Below are 19,987 nucleotides of genomic sequence, written 5' to 3' on the forward strand. Positions count from 1 at the left end.
GATGTATTCAAAAGAGAGTTAAGAGCCTGTCCCATTTGGGAATTTTTTTGGCGACTGCAGCCAACATTGACTAACGTATCAGGTCACCGAAAAAGTCGCGGCACGATACGGCGGGACGTGGCGTGATGACGTATTGACACGAGGTGTTTCGTCAGGTGTCGCAACATTTTTTTTGTCACCGCTGGATTTTGAAATGTTCAAAATCTTTCTGCGACCCTGATACATCAGTCAATGACGTCGGCAGTCACCGTAAAAATTGCCAAGTGGGACAGGGCCTTCAGATATTCACTGACTAGCAGAATCGGGTATGGGGAGAAGTCACCGGGGTACTTGAAAAATTGCCACGATCAATTGTGGCGGGGACAGGGCCTTCAGATATGTGCTGGTCAGCACAGAGAATGGTAGGTGCCTGGAACGCATTGCCATGGGAGGTAGTGGAAGCAGAAATTATATCGATGTTTAAAAGATATTTAGACAGGCACATCAACATTCTCTGACGATCTGCAGGCAGAAAGTCTACATCAGTACATGAATTAGCACAAACCCCACTCTCAAATATCCTGATGTGGTTCTATCGCTGACCTGGAACTTAACTAGAAATAACGTCCTGTGATATAGAAAATTTCATAGTCATAGAGTCATACAGCTCGGAAACAGCCCTTTGTCCCAACTTGTCCTTGCCAATACCTCAAGTGCAACTCACCAATGTCTTGCACAACTGCAACATAACATCCCAACCACTATATTTATTGGCCTTACCGATGAAGGCTAGCATTCCAAAATATTTCTTAATCACCCTGTCTACATGTGATGGCATGTTCCATAGAGAATCAGAGAACATAGAAACATAGAAACATATAAAATAGGTGCAGGAGTAGGCCATTCGGCCCTTCGAGCCTGCACCGCCATTTGATATGATCATGGCTGATCATCCAACTCAGTATCCTATCCCTGCCTTCTCTCCATACCCCCTGATCCCTTTAGCCACAAGGGCCACATCTAACTCCCTCTTAAATATAGCCAATGAACTGGCCTCAACTACCTTCTGTGGCAGAGAATTCCACAGATTCACCACTCTCTGTGTAAAAAATGTTTTTCTCATCTCGGTCCTAAAAGACTTCCCTCTTATCCTTAAACTGTGACCCCTAGTTCTGGACTTCCCCAACATCGGGAACAATCTTCCTGCATCTAGCCTGTCCAATCCCTTAAGAATTTTGTAAGATTCTATAAGATCCCCCCTCAATCTTGTACTCTTAAATCCCTCTGCTCTACAACACTCCCCATGGGCCTACCGTTCACTGTGAATTGGCAGAATACCATTCAGATATCATTCATTAATCATCAATATCATTCTGATAAATCAACAACATGTCTTTTATAACCATATAACCATATAACAATTATAGCACGGAAACAGGCCATCTCGGCCCTTCTAGTCTGTGCCGAACACTTACTCTCACCTAGTCCCATCTACCTGCACTCCATAACCCTCCATTCCTTTCCCATCCATATACCTATCCAATTTATTTTTAAATGATAAAAACGAACCTGCCTTCACCACTTCCACTGGAAGCTCATTCCACACAGCTCCTACTCTCTGAGTAAAGAAGTTCCCCCTCATGTTGCCCTTAAACTTTTGTCCCTTAATTCGCAAATCATGTCCTCTTGTTTGAATCTTCCCTACTCTCAATGGAAAAAGCTTATCCACGTCAACTCTGTCTATCCCTCTCATAATTTTAAAAACCTCTATCAAGTCCCCCCTTAACCTTCTGTGCTCCAAAGAATAAAGACCTAACTTGTTCAACCTTTCTCTGTAACTTCTTTCTAAAGTCACAACCCCTCTAGATGTTCAGGGTTTTGGCCCAATTATTTTCCGATGAGACCATTGCTTATGTAGTGATGTTCTAACTTTGCCCAATGGTGAATGTGTTTCTATTTTTACAGGGAAACCACTGTATCGTCCAAAGGGATTAAGCCACTGCCAAATATGAACTCTAATATCTTAAAAGATTTCCTGAAAATACCGGAGAAGTCTTCCTTTGTTCAACAATTCAACCAGTGCGCCATCGCTGCATCCCAAAGAGTCAAAGAATACATTGGATTTGAGGACCCGGAATGCAAGCTGAAGATACGTAATTCCATGCTGTCTGATATTTTCTTGATGACCTACATTAACCGGAGCGTCCAGTGCAAAGTGGTGGAAGCCATCAGTTGTACGCGGATGACGGAGGAACAAGCCATGCTGATGGGGGCAGATTGGGTCTGGGCCGTGCACGACGGGCCTTCCAAGAACCCCAAGCTGCAGATTGCCGTGCAGGTGATCCACATGGAGAGGGAGCGAGAGGAGGTGGAGGAGAAGATGTTCAAGGCCTCCGAATCCATGAAACTGGCCAGGGCCGAGACCTTCAACAAATCCAACCACGAGAAGATTGCCGATTTCTGCTCCTCCATCGGCAGGGATTGTTACGGACTCTTCCTCTTCTTCGGGTGCAAGGGAGACCCCAAGTCCGTCTGCGGGGTCCTCAGCAATGACTTCCACGCCCGCCTGGGGAACAGCCAGGAGCTGGATGACGTGTTCCTGCTGGAGTGCATGGAGAAGACCAAGAACTTCGTCACTCCAGGAAGGATGCTGGACCTGATCCTTCAAAAGGATGGTCCGTCCGAGGACTCAAAGCCAATCTGTGTCAAATTCACTCAGTGACCCTGGACGAGGATAAGCTCTTGGTGAGGTCCAACGCAAGGCAGATCAGCAAGCTAAGCCTTTGTCACTTGAAGGTTCATCTTCCTAAACCTACCACTTCCCATCTCATCCACTAGGGGTCCTCCAACAGACCAAGTCTACAGAAGCAATTTCCCTTCAGGACTATGAGCTATGGGGATCATGGGGATCTAGCCAGGGTAGAGACCACTCGGCCCATTGAATCCATGTTGGCCCACTCAAGAAGCAATCCAGTTAAACCACACCATCACTCTTTCCCTATATTCGGGAAATTATTATTTATCCATTTATCTTTTGAAGGTTATGGAATCAGAAAGGAAGCAGGTCCTTCAGCCGAACTCATGGATCCCAAACAAGAAGTCCCTTCTACGTTAGTCCCATTTGGTCCATAGCCCTCTAAATCTTTCCTAGGCATAAATGTCATGTTAAATAAGGTGTAGAAGGATGTGGCAAATGTGGGCAAATGTGATTAAAAGTAAATGGGCAAAAGGGTCAGCATGAACATGATGGGATGAATGGCCTGAATCTCTGCTGTACCCCTCTAAGAATCCTGTCAGGTAACACATTCCAAATCATAAGTCTTTGGGCGGCACAGCGACGCAGTTGGTAGAGCTGCTGCCTCACAGATCCAGAGACCCAGATTCAATCCTGACTTTGGGTGCTGACTCTGTGGAGTTTGCACGTTCTCCTTATGATGTCGTGGTTTTCCACCAGGCGTTCCGGTTTCCCCCCCACACCCAAATAATGTGCGGGTTGGTAAGTTAATCGGGCTGCTGTAAATAGTTTGTGTTGGTGAACGGTAGAATCTGGAGAGAATTGATGACAGTCACAAAAGCTTTTCACGGTACCTCGTGACAATGGCCTAAATTAAACCAAAGGTAGATACAAAAAGCTGGAGTAACTCAGCGGGGGCAGGCAGCATCTCTGGAGAGAAGGAATGGGGGACGTTTCGGGTCGAGTCCCTTCTTCTGACCCTCCGCAGGCTTCTTTCAGACTTTAGGCCGATTACTTCAGATCTGTGGTCTTTCAACCATCCTACCCACTGCCAGGTAGTTTGTTTGTGTTTGCTCAATCTGTGATTTTCAACACCATTACCAAATTTTACCTCAGCCTACCCCCTCGCCAGTAAAAGCCTCCCGTTAAGGACCTGCTTTGGTTTATCAGTAAATGCATCAATCGGCAAACAAGACCAGGGAGATACAGAAGCAATTATCGTTTTCTCTTCCCCTCACCTCAACTCCCATTCATTGTGTGTCAGTAGGGACTGCAGATGGTGGTTTACACCAAAGATGGATACAAAATGCTGCAGTAACTCAATGGATCAGGCAGCATCAGAGTCTAATGAAGTCACTGACTCTCAGTGTGAAGTGTCTCGACCCGAATGTCACCAATTCCTTTTCTCCAGAGATGCTGCATGACCCGCTGAGTAGCTCCAGCATTTGTGTTTGTCCCCGCTCATTGTGACTGTCTGACAAGGTAGCAGAAACTGCTGAGGGGAGGAACGATGGTAGTTAATAAAATTCAAAGAGGCATTGTAGGGCAGATGGACAGTTGTACAAGACGTTGGGGAGGCCACACTTGGAGTATTGTGTTCAACTCCAGTCATCTTACTGTAGGAAAGATGCCGTTAAGCTGGAGGGAGCGCAGAGAAGATTTACGATAACGTTGCCAGGAGCGGAGGGCCTGAGCTTTAGGGGAAGGTTGGGCAGGTTGGGACCATTGAGGCGCAGGAGGTTAAGGGTTATGTTATGGAGATGTATATCAACATGTGGGGAATAGATAGGGCAAGTGCACGTAATCTTTTTCCCAAAATAGGGGAATCAAGAATTAGAGAACATATTTAAGGTGAGAGGGGAAAGATTTAATGGGAATAAGTTCACAAGTTCACCAGTTATAGGAGTAGAATTAGGTAATTTGGCCCATCGAGTCTACTTTGCCCTTCAATCATGGCTGATCTCTGCCTCCTAATCCCATTTTCCTGCCGTCCCCATACCCCTTGACACCCGTTCAAATCAAGAATTTGTCTATCTCTGCCTTAAAAATATCCACTGACTTGGCCTCCACAGCCCTCTGTGGCAATATGAACCCAAGGGGCACTTTTTTCATGCAGAGGGTGATTAGTATATTGAACAAGCTACAAGAAGAAATGGCTGAGGCAAATACAAAACATTTATAAGACATTTTGGACAAGTACATGGATAGGAAAGGTTAAGAAGGATATGGGACAAAACATGGGCAAGTGGGACTAGCATAGTTTTGGCATGGACAAGTTGGGCTGAAGGGCCTGTTTCTGTGCTGTATAACTCTATGACACTAAGTTACCCTCTTTAAAATACAACATAAATTGATTCTGGGGGGTTACATCTGATATAAGACTTGTGTGTTAGCTTGCCGGGGTTATTTTTGGGAGAGGCTAAGTAGTTGGTGTTGGGGGAAGAGGGAGTTTTACACTGGCATGCTTTCTATTAAAATTAGGTTTGGTAGAATTTATTGTGTATTTTTCAATGTATTTTAATTTTCCCTCATACTTTGATGTAGCAAATAAATTGTATGATGTAATAGTGCATAATGAATGGAATAAACAAGATTTCAAAAGTTGGATTGTGTTTTTTTTTCCATTATTGACCTAACGTTTACAGACTAGAGCTGAATATACGGTGAATCCAAAGAAAATGCTTTTCCTAAAATAGATGTTCCAAGCATGACTTGCACAGCGCACCAGTATATTCCTCAATAATTATGGCAACTGGATAGTCTTGCCAAACTGTTAGCAGAAGCTTGATGGGCCAAATGCCCTCCTTCTAACCATCATTGTTTGACTCCCAAGACATTTAAGAGGCATCTAGATGAACTTTTGAATCTCCAAAGCATGGAATGTTGCAGACCAAGTGTTGGTGCATGGAGTTAGTATAGATGGGGCTTGATGGCTCTTCATGAACATGGTGGGACAAAGAGGTTCTGTGCTGTGTTGCTCCATGCCAGTAAATGAACAGCAAGAGTCCACAACTACAGCAGCATCATTCACACAGATCTCTCCATCTCCCGTGATCTCTTCATCTTTCCAGTGAAGCCCAAGGATCAGCATCTCATCATCCAACCTAGGGATAGTGCATCACCACATCACCAACCCCACCCGATGCACATGGATACACTGAGGAGAGCTCGTCCACAAACACGCATGCACGCACACACATACACATGCACGCACACACACGCACACGCACATGCACACACTCGCATATAGGCACACACATAACACGCAGTAAAATCTGTAGGAAAGAACTGCAGATACTGGTTTTAATCGAAGGCAGACACAAAATGCTGGAGTAACTCCCAGGCAGCATCTCTGGAGAGCAGGACATTTTGTGTCGAGACCCTTCTTTTGACTAATGTCAGGGAAATGGGCGGTACAGAGATAAAATGTAGTCGGAGACAGTAAGACTGGTCGGAGAACTGGGAAGGGGGAGGGGAGGGAGAAAGAAGGAAACCAAGTGCTACTTGGAGTTAGAGAAGTCAATGTTCATACAGCTGGGGTGTAAGCTACCCAAGCGAAATATGAGGTGCCGTTCATCCAATTTGCACTGGGCCTCACTTTGACAATGGAGGAAGCACAGGAAGGAAAGATCAGTGTGGGAATGGGAGGGGGAGTTAAAGTGTTGAGCAACCGGGAGATCATGTAGGTTTAGGCGGACTGAGCGGAGGTGTTCAGCGAAACGATCACCGAGCCTGTGCTTGGTCTTGCCAATATACAGGAGTCGACAATGGCAACAGCAGATACAGTAGATGAGTTGTGAATTTGTGGAATTCTCTGCCTCAGAAGGCATTGGAGGCCGATTCACTGAATGCATTCAAAAGAGAGTTAGATAGAGGTCTTAGGGCTTGCGGAATCAAGGGACATGGGGAGAAAGCAGGAACGGGGTACAGATTGTGAATGATCAGTCATGATCACACTGAATGGCAGTGCTGGCTCAAAGGGCCGAATGGCCTACTCTTGCACCTATTGTCCATGTATCTGTATATCTATGAGGTTGAAGGAGGTGCAAGAGAACCTCTGCCTCACCTGAAAAGACTGTCGGGGTCCTTGGACGGAGTCGAGGGGGGGAGGTAAAGGTGTTGCATCTCCTGCAGTTGCAGGGGAAAGTATCTGGGGAGGGGGTGGTTTGGATGGGAAGGGATGAGTTGACCAGGGAGTTGCGGATGGAAAGGGGCGGAGATGGGAAGATGTGGCTAGTAGTGGGATCACGCTAGTACTGTCTACGCAGTAAAATCTGATGGTCATTTGATGCCCACATTTTATTTTAAACAGTTCTTGTGGACAAGTTCTGAATATAAAATTGACAAATTAGTGAAGAAATAATTGATTGAGAGGCAAAGGAAAATTTTCAGGAGGAATTTTATTTTCCATATGCTACATATCAAACCATAATTATTAAACAAAAATAAAATATAGGGTGCCGATGCAATCACAGAGTGAAACTATAAATGTGTTACCGTGGGAACACAAGGAACTGCAGAAGCTAGTTTACTATAAAGGACATAAAGTGCTGGAGTAACTCAGTGGGTCAGGCAGCTTCTCAGGAGGACATGGGTAGGTGATGTTTCGGGTCGAGAACCTTCTTCGGACTCTTCAATGTTGTACCCAGGTACAATTTGATTTAAGTTTGGGTTAAATTATCACCTTACAGCGATTCTTCAGAATACCAGCTAAAGTACTACAGCATTCAATTCCTGAAAACATAATGTCTTGCATCCAATTTATATCGAGCTCTTAAAGACAATTTGTTTAATATATGTTCATGATCAAAGCAGTCATTCAATGTCAGAAAAACAATGCTTCTACACAGGTTTAAAGATAAAGATCCTTATGGACAATTCTCATTTTGGAGACAAAATGGTGCCAGAATGCATATCGTTCCTTGCTGTTGGTGTCTACGACATTTAGACGTTAGATTGGAGATACAGTACGGAAACAGGCCCTTCGGCCCACCAGGTCCACACTGACCAGCGATCACCCTGTACATTAACACTATCCTACACACTAGGGACAATTTACAATTTTTACCCAAGCCAATTAACCTACAAACTTGTACGTCTTTGGAGTGTGGGAGGAAACTACTACGGACTGACGCAAAACTGCATTTCGTTGTACTGATACTTGTATTTGTGCCGGAGCACCTGGAGAAAACCCACGCAGTCACAGGGATGACGCACGAACTCTGTACAGGCAGCACCTGTAGTCAGGATTGAACCCGGATCTCTGGCGCTGTAAGGTAGTAACTCTACCGCTGCACCACAGTGCCCTCCTAATGTTGCCGACACCATGTTGATGGATAGCCTGGATGAGCAACTGCATTTTGTAGGCTCCTAACTCAACCCTGTGGTAAACCCGACAGAATAATTCAATTTTAAAAAGGAAGTGCCAAAAGTGGAGAGATGGCAGGAAAGGCTTGAGATGACCAGGGGAGATGGATTTTGTTTTTGATTGGAAGATGCAGCATTGAAACAGGCCCTTCAGCCCACTGAGTGGAGGCCGACCATTGATCACCCATTCAAACTAGTTCCATATGATCCCACTTTCTCATCCACTCCCTACACACGAAGGGCAATATACAGAGGCCAATTAAGCTACAAACCCGCACGTCCTTGGGATGTGGGAGGAAACCGGAGCACCCAGAGAAAACCCACGTGGTTACAGGAAGAACATGCAAGCTCCACACAGGCAGCACCCGAGGTCGGGATCGAACCTGGGCCTCCGGCGCAGTGAGATGGCAGCTCTACCAGCTGCGCCACCACATTTAAAGAGTAGGTGAATAAATGGAAGCGGAATTAGGGGGCTGGAGAGAGGTGAAAGGTGTGCATCCTGGAAGGCTCATATGTAAGCTGGAACATCGATGCCAAATGCCCCATCTGAGCTGTAAGTTGCGGGTACTCCGTTCTCTTGTGCGTCTCCGCCTGTCACGCGAGGAGTTGTTGGTCGTTCTTCGAGGTGTGGGTGGTGTAAGCCAACTGGACACCAGCTGAAGTGCTGTTCAACCTGCCAGTGAATTCCACCGTTAGTGCTGGGCCACTGGACCAGATGGGCGAAGAGGTTTGACCCTCACACAACCTCGCTGGAAGAAGCAAAGAAATAACACTTAGCGTTGTGTAAACGTAAAACTAAAGAGTGCAGAACAAGGCCATTCAACCACGGCACTGTACGATGTAGAACATAGACCAGCACAGCACACAAAGATGCCTTTTGTCCCACAATGTCAAGAGTCCAGTGTGTTTAATTGTCATATGGACCATCAACAGAACGATAAAATTCTTACTTACTGCAGCTTAACAGGCCTGTAAACCCGATATCACACAGTTGATTATTATATATTTATGTCTCATAGTGCTGAATACAGTGGCGGACTGGCCAGGCTGTCAGCTTGCCCGATGGCAGGTGGGCCCCTGATTAAGTGGGCCCCCTATATCAAGTGGGCCCCTGATGAAGTGGGCCCCTTTTGTCTCCTGGTAACCAATATGTTTTAGACCCAGTCCGCCACTGGCTGAATATGATGCTAAATTAAACTAATCTCCTCTGCTCACACTACCCTGAGAGAGTAAGTATATTGTCCCTGAGATCCCTCTTACATCTCTCCCCCACAGCTCAAGAATATGCCCTCTAGTTTTAGAATCCTCTAGCTCGAGAAAAAAGACAGTATGCCTTCAATCCATCCATGCTCCACATGATCTTGTACACTTCAATAAGGTCACCCCTCAGTAGGGTTTGCCAACTCTCTCACTCCCAAATAAACGGCAAAAGGTCAAAATAAGGGACTCGGCCGTTGTTGGGTGAATGATGAGTTGGCCCGGGTGCTGGACTGCACGCAAAGCCCAGCCAGCGGGCCAGCTGCGGAGTTTTGGCCCGGGTGCCGGACTTTGCGTGCGACGTCGCGTGGCCCAGGCTAAAACTCCTCAGTTGGCCTGCCAGTTGGGCCTTGTGTTCTGTTGCACGCAAAGTCCGGCACCCCATCCAACACATGGCCGATGATCAGCCATGAGGAGGAGGTGTGGTGGTGTCGGCGGTAAGCGAAGGTCCAAAGGTCGGACAGCTGGCCGGGCTGCTGACCGATGGGGCCATGGGCGAGGTGCTGCTGCTGCACTCCATGGGCTGCACTACATCGGGGCGGGTGAGGCGGGGCCGGACGCGGCGCTCCGACCCGACAGTCCCCACGGCCCGAGTAGTAGCCGTCAAATTTGGGACAAGGGCGGTCCCGTCTGGGACAAACCAATTTAGCCCGATATACGGGATGTCCCGGCTAATACGGGACAGTTGGCAACCCTACCCCTCAGCCTCCTATGTTCCAATGAAAAAAGTCCCAGCCTATCCAACCTTTCCATGAAACTCAAGCCAGCAAGCCCAGGTAACATCCTGGCGATGGACACAAAGGGCTGGAGTAACTCAGCAGGTCAGGCACCATCTCTGGAGAAAAGGAATAGGTGACGTTTTGGGTCAGAATCCTTCTTCAGACTGAAAGTAGAGGGGGGGGGGGGGGGGGGGGGGGGGGGGGGGGGGGGGGGGCGACTGGAGGTAGGAAAAGGCCAGAACAAAACAGGGCCGGCAACAGATGACCAAGAAAAGGTGGAGCCCACAATGCCCCATTGTTGGCTGGGGAAGAGGTGATAACGAAGGGACACAGGGATGCAAACTGTGGAACTGGCAGGAAACACATGTGGCTGTGGTAGAGAGGCCAGGCTAAAACGTGGTCGCAGAGCCAGAGAGCAGGAGGAATCATAGTGTGAGAGGGTGTAGCCGAAAACCCGTCAGAGAGAGGAGGAGAATCTTGGGCACCCTTCCCAACGTAATAACATCAAGAGTCAAGAGTGTTTTATTGTCATATGTCCCAGGTAGAACATTGACATTCTTGCAACAGCACAACAGAATATGGTCCTTCCTGTAGCTAGATGACCAGAACTGCACAAAGAGGAATGGGAGACCTTGATACGGGTAGCGAGCTCATGTTCCACAGGAGGCATGTCTTCCATTTCACTCATGGAATTTATTCTGTGTCATTAAACCTATGAGAGGGTTCTGCGTCTGTAGCTCTGTGAGCCTCGGTGATTTTTACCTCACCTGGAGAGTTCAGGACGTTCCAGAGGACAGGCGGAAGAGGAAACAAGGGCAGGGGCCATTCACTTACCCTTCATGTTTTTGCCAGCAGTTTCTCCATCAAAGACGGAAAGAGAAAACGCACAATCCTCACCCTCCACGCTGCCATTAAAGGCTTTGACGTCCAGTTTAACAATTCTGTTGTTTGGTGCTATGATCCTCCACAGGCAACTGGAACACAAGAATGTAAGAAAATTGGAGATAGACACAGAATGCTGGAGTAACTCAACGGGACAGGCAGCATCTCTGGAGAGGATGTTACAGGTCGAGACCCTTTTTCCAGAGATGCTGCCAGTCCCGCTGAGTTACTCCGGCATTTTGTGTCTATCTTCGATTTGAACCAGCGTCCGCAGGTCTTTCCTATGCAAAAAAAATTGGAGCAACAGTAGGCCACTCGGCCCCTCAAGCCTGCCCCACCATTCAATATGGTCATGGCTGTATGCTGGCCTCAATTTCTCAACTGTGCCGATCCCCTTTCGTCCTCACTTCCTCGATCGTTCACATGTTTGCCCATCGCCACCTTAAGCACATCTAATGATTTTGTCCTTCTTAACAGCCGCCATTGCCCTCAGGGTCAGAGAATTCCAGAGATCCACCACCCTCTGTGAGAAGAAATATCTACACGCCTTAGATTTAAATCCACCCCCCTCATTTTGTAATTCTGCTTCTCTTGTTCATGACCCTCCCACTGGTGGAAACGGCCCAACATTTAACCTGTCAAGCCATTTTGGAAACTTATATGTTTGAATAAGGCCACCTCTAATTATTCTAGCCTCCAAGGAATACAGGCCCAAACTATCTAGCATATCCTGGTGAGGCAAGAATCTTTTGAAAGTTCTGATTAAGTCCAAAAATGCCACAGGCAGTACATTCCTACTCTCACATGAGAGGCCACCACATGAAGGATAGGGGCACCATTGAGATGCTGTTGCCTGGGATGAAACTCATAGGATTCTCCCAAAATGACCTCTGAACATCCGTCGGGATTCGTCACATTTTATTCCAGAGTTGGGAATGATCCTGTCAATGTAAGTGCACAAATTCATAAGTTCTAGGAGCAGAATTAGGCCATTCGGCCCATCAAGTCCACTCCACCACTCAATCATGGCTGATCTATCTCTCCTTCGCTATGGCCTCTGGTCACAGACTCTCCCACTGGTGGAAACATCCTCTCCACATCCACTCTATCCAGGCCTTTCACTGTTCGGTAAGTTTCAATAAGGTGCCCCCTCATCCTGTTCATCACCAATGTGGCCAAATATGTGTAGAACTGAGTTAGGGACCGTGTCAATACTTGTACTGGGATGGGAAGCGTGTCAGTATTTGTACTGGGACAAAGTGTGTCAGTATTTGCACTGGGATTACTGCAGGTTGTGGTGGAGTGTGCAGGGACATGCTGAATTGTTGTTCTGACCCTCACCATCTCAGCCGCTTGGCCTCTAGCTGTGGAGGTTGTCCCTGGGAAAGACAGGGTTACAGTACCGGTACCACAACATACTTAGACTGGTTCATGGAACTGGCCGCTTGGATCTCTCCCTGGGCTCTCGTCAACAGCAGGTCTCCGCATTCAGGGGAGTAATGAATCGCCTCGGTAGGTTGTGTGTCCCCTGAAGTCTCCGGCTCAACGCCTATTCGGAGGAACAACAGAAAGAGGGAGTCACCGTTCATTGTCCCATCATGGGAGGGGTACAGCTTCGGAGCCACGTGATGGGACACCATCTATCTCATCTCTTATCTCTGGACTCTTTCAAAAAAATTACTTCAAAGAGAGAGGGTGGCACGGGGACGCATCGGAAGACTAGAGTTGCTGCCTCACAGCGCCAGGGACCCAGGTTCGATCCTGAATACGGGTGCTGTCTGTACGGAGTTGTCTGTACGGAGTTTCTGCCCATGACCTGTGTCTCCAAGATCGGGTAGATGCACACACTCTCCTGAGTAGGTGAATTGAGGACCAGAGGACATAGGTTTAAGGTGAAGGGGAAAAGATTTAATAGGAATCTGAGGGGTAACATTATCACACAAAGGATTGTGGATGTATGGAACAAGCTGCCAGAGGAGGTAGTTGAGGCTGGGACTATCCCAACATTTAAGAAACAGTTAGACAGGTATGTGGATAGAAACATAGAAACATAGAAATTAGGTGCAGGAGTAGGCCATTTGGCCCTTCGAGCCTGCACCGCCATTCAATATGATCATGGCTGATCATCCAACTCAGTATCCCGTACCTGCCTTCTCTCCATACCCCCTGATCCCCTTAGCCACAAGGGCCACATCTAACTCCCCCTCTTAAATATAGCCAATGAACTGGCCTCAACTACCTTCTGTGGCAGAGAGTTCCAGAGATTCACCACTCTCTGTGTGTGAAAAAAAGTTCCTCTCATCTCGGTTTTAAAGGATCTCCCCCTTATCCTTAAGCTGTGGCCCCTTGTCCTGGACTTCCCCACAATCGGGAGCAATCTTCCTGCATCTAGCCTGTCCAATAGGATAGGTCTGGAGGGATATAGTATGGGCCAAACGCAGGAAGGTGGGACTCGACCCAAAACGTCACCCAGTCCTTCTCTCCAGAGATGCTGCTAGTCATGCTGAGTTACTCCAGCTTTTTGTGTCTATCTTCAGCTCAAGAGATAGGTGTAGGGAGGAACTGCAGATGCTGGTTTACACCAAGGATAGATGCAAAATGCTGGAGTAACTCAGCAGGACGCGGCGTCTCTGGAAAGAGGGAATGGGTGACGTTTTGGGTCGAGACCCTTTTTCAGACTGAGAGTCAGGGGAGAGGGAATCCAGCGATATAGAAGGGTAAGGTGTGAAAATGACAGATCAAAGCATAGGATGATAAGGAAATGTAGAATGGTTCATTGTTAGCTGAGGGGAAGGTGATAACGTTGCATGAGTAATATTTAATCAGGAGATAGAGAGAGAGAGAGAGAGAGATAGAGAGATAGAGAGATAGAGAGATAGAGAGAAATATATATATATATGGAGGTTCTTTGGAAAGGATATCTAGAGCTGAAAGACTTATGAACAACTTAAATCCTAACGTACCAGATAAAATCGATCTGTTGCGTCCTTTAAATGCTGCAATGAGAAGTAAACATGTTTAGTCCTACTGCACCACTTTATTTTCACCATAACAAGCTGAAAACGACTCAGTAACAGCTTATTCCCCCCTGTCATCAGATTATTGAATGGTCCTTCCATAAACAAGGGTGTAGTCTTGATCTTCCAACCTACCCCATTGCAGACATTGAACTTTTTCTCTGGAAAGCTGGAACATTGTAAAACTATACTTGGGGCGGCATGGCGGCATGGCAGCACAGCAGTAGAGTTGCTGCCTTACAGTGCCAGAGACCCGGGTTCGATCCTGACTACGGGTGCTGTCTGTACAGAGTTTGTATGTTCTCTGTGTGACTGCAAGAGTTTTCCCCGGGTGCTCCGGATTCCTCCCACACTCCAAAGACATTCAGGTTTGTAAGCTAATTAGCTTTCATATAAAATTGTAACTTGTCCTAGTGTGTAGGATAGTGTTAGTGTAAGGGGATCGCTGGTCGGCGCGGACTCTGTGGGCCGAAGGAGCTGTTTCTGTGCTATATCTCTAAACAAAACTATACTAAGCCTCAGTTGAGGAGAAAGGACAAAGGCAGAGGTTCGAAAATCCGTGGGGGAATGGAAATGATGGGACTGTTCTACAAAGTACTGGCACGGCTGTGATGGGCTGAATGGCCTTTTTTTATGAAGCAAAGTGGAGACAATCACTCACAGTGGGGGCAGACTGGGCAACGGTTTCGCTGAACACCCATGCACAGTCCGCCTTGGCCCACGCGATCTCCCCGTGGGCAAACATTTTGTCCTAGGCCTCCTCCACTGTCAGAGTGAGGCCACATGCAAATTGGAGAAATTGCACCTCATATCTCGTTTGCAACCCAGCAGCATGAATATTGATTTCTCTAACATCGAGTAACCCTTTCATTCCCTCTTTCTCCGTGCCCTCTCCACTCTGGACTTCTTGCTAATTTCACCGTTTGTATCCCTTCGTTAACACCCCGTTCCCAGCCAACAATGGACCATTGTGGGCTCCACCTTTACTGAGTCATCAATGCAGGCTCTGCTACCTGTTCTGTACCTTCTCTTACCTCTAGTTTCCCTCTCCCTCAGTCTGTTGGCCAGATCTCGACCCGAAACGTCACCTATTCCTTTTCTCCAGAGATGCTGCCTGACCCACTGAGTAGCTCTAGCATTTTGTGTCCATATACACTTGGGGCAAGCTCTTCTGCTCAAATGGTCTTCCCTGTCCATGTGCATTGGTTTGAAACGTTCAGCCGATCCCGTTGGTGTTGGTCACTCACCGCTCTTTGTATTCCGCTGAATCCAGGACTTCAGAGCCTTCACCTGTGTGAAGACCCCTGGGGTTCCACGGGCGTTGGGCGATTTTTTTCCGTTGTCCTTCCAGTTGCGGCCGCAGCCCATCCCCCACGAGGTGACACCGGCCACGGTCCAGGCGCCACCCTTCCCCCGGCACATCAGGGGACCTCCTGAATCACCCTCCGAGAAAAAAACAGTGGTGGATCAAGTCAATATAACCAATGTACGGGTGGCAAAACCATGCCAACCAAGATGCCCCACCTAGTCATAGTCACAGAGCACGGAAAAAGGCCCTTCGGCCCAACTTGCCCACACCGGCCAACAATGTCCCAGCTACATTAGTCCCACATTGTTTGGTCCAAACCTGTCCTTTCCATGTTCCTGTCTAACTGTGAATTTATGGAATTCCCTGCCACAGAGGAGTCGAGGGATATGGGGAGAAGGCAGGCATGGGTGATTGATAGGGGATGATCATAATAAATGGCGGTGCTGGCTCAAAGGGCCGAATGGCCTCCTCCTGCACCTATTTTCTATGTTTCTATATTTCTTAAACAGGTATGCCTCAACTGTCGCCTCCGGCAACTCGTTCAATACACCCACCACCCTTTGTGTGAAAACGTTACCCCTCAGATTCCTATTAAATCTTTTCCCCTTCACCTTAACCCTACGTCCTCCGGTCCTCGATCCACCTACTCTGAACAAGAGACTCTGTGCATCATCTACCTGATCTATTCCTCTCATGATTTTATACATTTCTATAAGATCAGTCCACATCCTCCTGTGTTCCAAGGAATACAGTCCCATCTGCTCAATCTCTCCCTATGGTTCAGACCCTCTAGTCCTGGCAACATCCTCGTAAATCTTCTCTGTACCCCTTCCAGCTTGACAACATCTTTCCTACAACATGGTGCCAGAACTGAACACAACACTCTTAAATGTGGCCTCACCAATGTCTTATACAACTGCAGATTGGTGTATAAAATTATCAAAGACTCGAAGGCATATTCATTCATACATTCATCCATTCAATCATTCATTCATTCATTCATTCATACATTCATTCATTCATTCTTTCATTCATTCATTCATCATTCATTCATTCATTCATCTTCATCTTCGTTGAAAACATTAACGTCACATTGGTGCTGGTTTCCGACAGGAACGGTGACGGACGCACCACACATCTCCGTCCTCCAGTTCCTGCGGACGTCTGCCACTGGAACTATAGGGTTTTGGTGTGTGTGCTTTATCATCATTCCTTACAATGCTATGTACGACAGTGATCACAACTTCTACTGAAGTGTACATGGCCGTTGGCTCGCTAGAAGCTCATCCATCCTTTGACAGGTCTTGTTTTTGGTGCTGCTGGGTGTCCACAGCCCCCTCCTCACCTGGCAAACCAGGTGGGGGGGACGGTTTAGTCGTCGACTATCCAACCATGGAGCAGGTAGCACGGGATTACATGGTACTCGTGGCGGAGGAAACTCCCGACAGGGCATAGCTTTAGGTTAAGAGGGGTAAGTTATTACAGAGGATGGTGAGTGCCTGGGACAAAGTGCCAGGGATGGTGGTGGAAGCATAATAATGATAATAATAATAATGCATTTTATTTGCTGGTGCCTTTCTGGACACCCAAGGACACCTTACAGGACATAAAATCACAATACATTTATCAATATTAAAATCAAGTTGATTAAAAACAAAAAACAAAAAAAACAAAAAATACACAAAATATTTTAAGTCATTAAAATCAGGGTGAACATGGTGGAAGTTATGTTGGGTATGCTAATCTAAACAGGTGTGTTTTGAGGAGTTGTGATTTGAATTGATCGATAGTGTCCAGGTGACGGATGGGAGGTGGGAGAGTGTTCCAGAGACGCGGGGCAGAGCAGCTGAAGGCTCTGGCACCCGTGGTGCTGAGTCTAAATGTGGGGACAGTTAAAATTGCAGTTGAGGAGGTAGGAGTGTATGGTAGCAGCAGGTCAGAGAGGTATTGGGGAGCAAGGTGGTGTAGGGCTTTGAAGGTCAGCAGTAAAATCTTGTAGTTAATCCGGTGGTGCACAGGGAGCCAGTGGAGCTGAGTGAGGATGGGTGGGATGTGGTCCGATGATCTGGTGCGGGTGATGATCCGGGCTGCAGAGTTCTGAATGCATTGGAGGCGATGAAGAAGTTTATTGGAGGTGCAAGTGAGGAGGGCGTTGCAGTAATCGATGCGGGATGTGACCAGAGCGTGGATGAGGACTTTTGTATTGTCTTTGGAGAGGGAGGGGCGGAGTCTGGAGATGTTGCGGAGATGAAAGTATGCAGAGCGTGTGATATTGCTGATGTGGGGGCCAAAGGAAAGTGTACTGTCCAGAATGACGCCGAGACTTTTGACATGGGAGGAGGTGGGGATGGGTGAGCCATCAACTGAAATGGTGAACGGGTGGGTTTTGGAGAGTGTGGACTATGAGCCAATTAGCATGATTTCTGTTTTATTTCCATTGAGTTTTAGAAGGTTGAGTGACATCCAGTTGCTGATAGCTTGAAGACAGGTGGTGAGGGCAGTTGGGGGAAGGGAGGTGTTTGGTTTTGTGGAGAGGCGTAGCAGTGAAAATTGATTCCAAAATGACGGAGAATATTGCCAAGGGGTTGAATATAGATGATAAAAAGCAGTGGCCCCAGCGCCGATCCCTGAGGGACACCATGGATGACTGTGGCAGTTGTGGATGTGACTTTATTTCCCAATCTTTACTTCAATCGCTCTGAGGCAGAGGCATTGGCTTCACAGACCAATTTGGGACAGTTAGCACAGTCTCTAGGCTGAGCCTCCCAATGCAGAGCTGAATGAGAACCACACTGCCAGTGGAGCTGCCTGCCCACTCAACTTATCAAACAGTGAAAGGCCTGGATAGAGTGGATAGGGAGAGGATGTTTCCACTCGTGGGAGAGTCCAGGACCAGAGGCCACAACCTCAGAATAAAAGGACGTACCTTTAGAAAGGAGATGAGGAGGAATTTTGTTATTCAGAGGGTGGTGAATCGGTGGAATTCATCGCCACAGACGGCTGTGGAGGCCAAGTCAATGGATACTTTTAAGGTGCAGATTGACAGATTCTTGATTAGTACGGGGTGTCAGGGGTTATGGGCGGGGAGAAGGCAGGAGAATAGGGTTAGGAGGAAGAGATAGATCAGCCTGGATTGAATGGCGGATGGGCCGAATGTTGATTCTGCACCTATAACTTGTGAACTATAAATACAAATGAACACCTGGTACTAATTTACAGAAGGAGTGGGTAATATACCCCTTCTATCTCAAGGCGAATATAAAACATTAACCAACATTAATGCCTCAGCCATTGGGGTGGCACGGTGGCGCAGCGGTATAGTTGCAGCCTTGCAGCACCAGAGACCCGGGTTTGCTCCTGACTATGGGCGCTGTCTGTACGGAGTTTGTACGTTCTCCCCGTGACCTGCGTGGGTTTTCTCCGGGTGCTGCGGTTTCCTCCCACACGCCTAAGATGCACAGGTTTGTAGGTTAACTGGCCTCTGTAAATTGTCCCTAGTGTCGGGCGGAACTAGTGGACGGGCGATCGCTGGTCGGCACAGTCTCGGTGGGCCGAAGGGCCTGCTTCCACGCCGTATCTCTAAAACTAAAATCTGAAAGTAACCAACATTGTTGTCCGTTGTGGATCTTGTTGCATGTCAAGCGGCTGCTATGTTGCCCACCAGCCAGGATCGTGTGGTTGCAAAGCACTTTGAGAGATCGGGCAGAGTGCCCTATACATGCAAGTCTTTCTTACCTGACAGGCATCCTTTCCCCCGTTGGGGAAGCCCGCACACAGGAGTGTGTCCCCCTTGAATCGTTTTATCACCAGCTTCATCACCTTTAAGCAGGTCTTGAGGTCCAGGATGGGAAGGTCGACTTCTTGCGGGGTGTTTGGCAGCATTCCACCTCGAGGGCAGCACAGAAAGTCAAGTCAAATGGACTCGAGGTTATAGATTATGTACGGACACATGAGGTACAGCGACGGTGAAAATCTTACTTGCAGCGGCATTCACAGGGACATTGACTCAGACAAACACATAAAAAACGTACATTCTGGGCAAAACATAGAAACAAGAAAGAACGGTGCAAAAAATTCACCATATTTGTGCCAAAACGTGCAAAAAATTCACGATAAAAATAAAAATCCCACGGTAACGCAGGAGGTTGTCCACAGTGTTCTGTTGCTGATGTGGGAATAGAGTTGTACAAGTTGGTTCAGGAAACTGATGGTTGTCGCTGGTCCTAGAAACGGTGAACTGCAGATATCGGTTGACAAAATAAAAAGACGCAAAGTGCTGGAGTAACTCAGCGGGTCAGGCAGCATCTCTGGAGAACTTGGACGAGTGACATTTCGGGTCAGGACCCTACTTCAGACTGATGCCTCAGGTTCGAAAATCGGTGGGGTAGTCGGTAGATCAAACAGTATTGCTGATTTGATCCATGTCTGACAATAGACAATAGACAATAGACAATAGGTGCAGGATTAGGCCATTCGGCCCTTCGAGCCAGCACAGCCATTCAATGTGATCATGGCTGATCATCCACAATCAGTACCCCGTTCCTGCCTTCTCCCCATATCCCCTGACTCCACCATCTTAAAGAGTCCTATCTAGCTCTCTCTTGAAAGCATCCAGAGAACCGGCCTCCACCGTCCTCTGAGGCAGAGAATTTTGCTGCTGGTTTTGCTGTTGACGACCTGATCTGCAGTCCATGTCAGGTTTTCCACACCACCACCACCTTGC

The 19,987-nt window shown here is 47.5% G+C and overlaps 2 protein-coding genes across 2 annotated transcripts in view; one reads left to right on the forward strand and one right to left on the reverse strand.

Annotated features, from left to right (window-relative positions):
* Positions 1-844: 844 nt before the first annotated feature.
* Positions 845-5,297, forward strand: rep15 (RAB15 effector protein). Its single transcript, XM_055649298.1, has one exon. It carries the CDS (start codon positions 1,925-1,927, stop codon positions 2,699-2,701), a length of 777 nt encoding a protein of 258 aa, XP_055505273.1. The 5' UTR covers positions 845-1,924; the 3' UTR covers positions 2,702-5,297.
* A 2,594-nt stretch (positions 5,298-7,891) lies between these two features.
* The window catches only part of LOC129705642 (ovochymase-2), a 28,697-nt gene continuing 16,601 nt past the window's right edge, over positions 7,892-19,987 (reverse strand). Inside the window, exons 6-11 of the mRNA XM_055649299.1 lie at positions 19,000-19,151; positions 15,203-15,398; positions 13,902-13,934; positions 12,358-12,487; positions 10,891-11,030; positions 7,892-8,829 (exon numbers count right to left, since the gene is read on the reverse strand). Of these exons, the coding sequence (XP_055505274.1) occupies positions 8,675-8,829; positions 10,891-11,030; positions 12,358-12,487; positions 13,902-13,934; positions 15,203-15,398; positions 19,000-19,151 (806 nt within the window). The 3' untranslated portion in view covers positions 7,892-8,674. The remainder of the gene's footprint in view (positions 8,830-10,890; positions 11,031-12,357; positions 12,488-13,901; positions 13,935-15,202; positions 15,399-18,999; positions 19,152-19,987) is intronic.

Source organism: Leucoraja erinacea, chromosome 18 (assembly GCF_028641065.1).
Source record: "Leucoraja erinacea ecotype New England chromosome 18, Leri_hhj_1, whole genome shotgun sequence".
NCBI lineage: Eukaryota > Metazoa > Chordata > Chondrichthyes > Rajiformes > Rajidae > Leucoraja > Leucoraja erinaceus.

What these genes read in the sequence shown, in the direction of transcription:
- rep15 (XM_055649298.1), top strand. Translation starts at nt 1,925, where the DNA reads ATGTGTTTCTATTTTTACAGGGAAACCACTGTATCGTCCAAAGGGATT.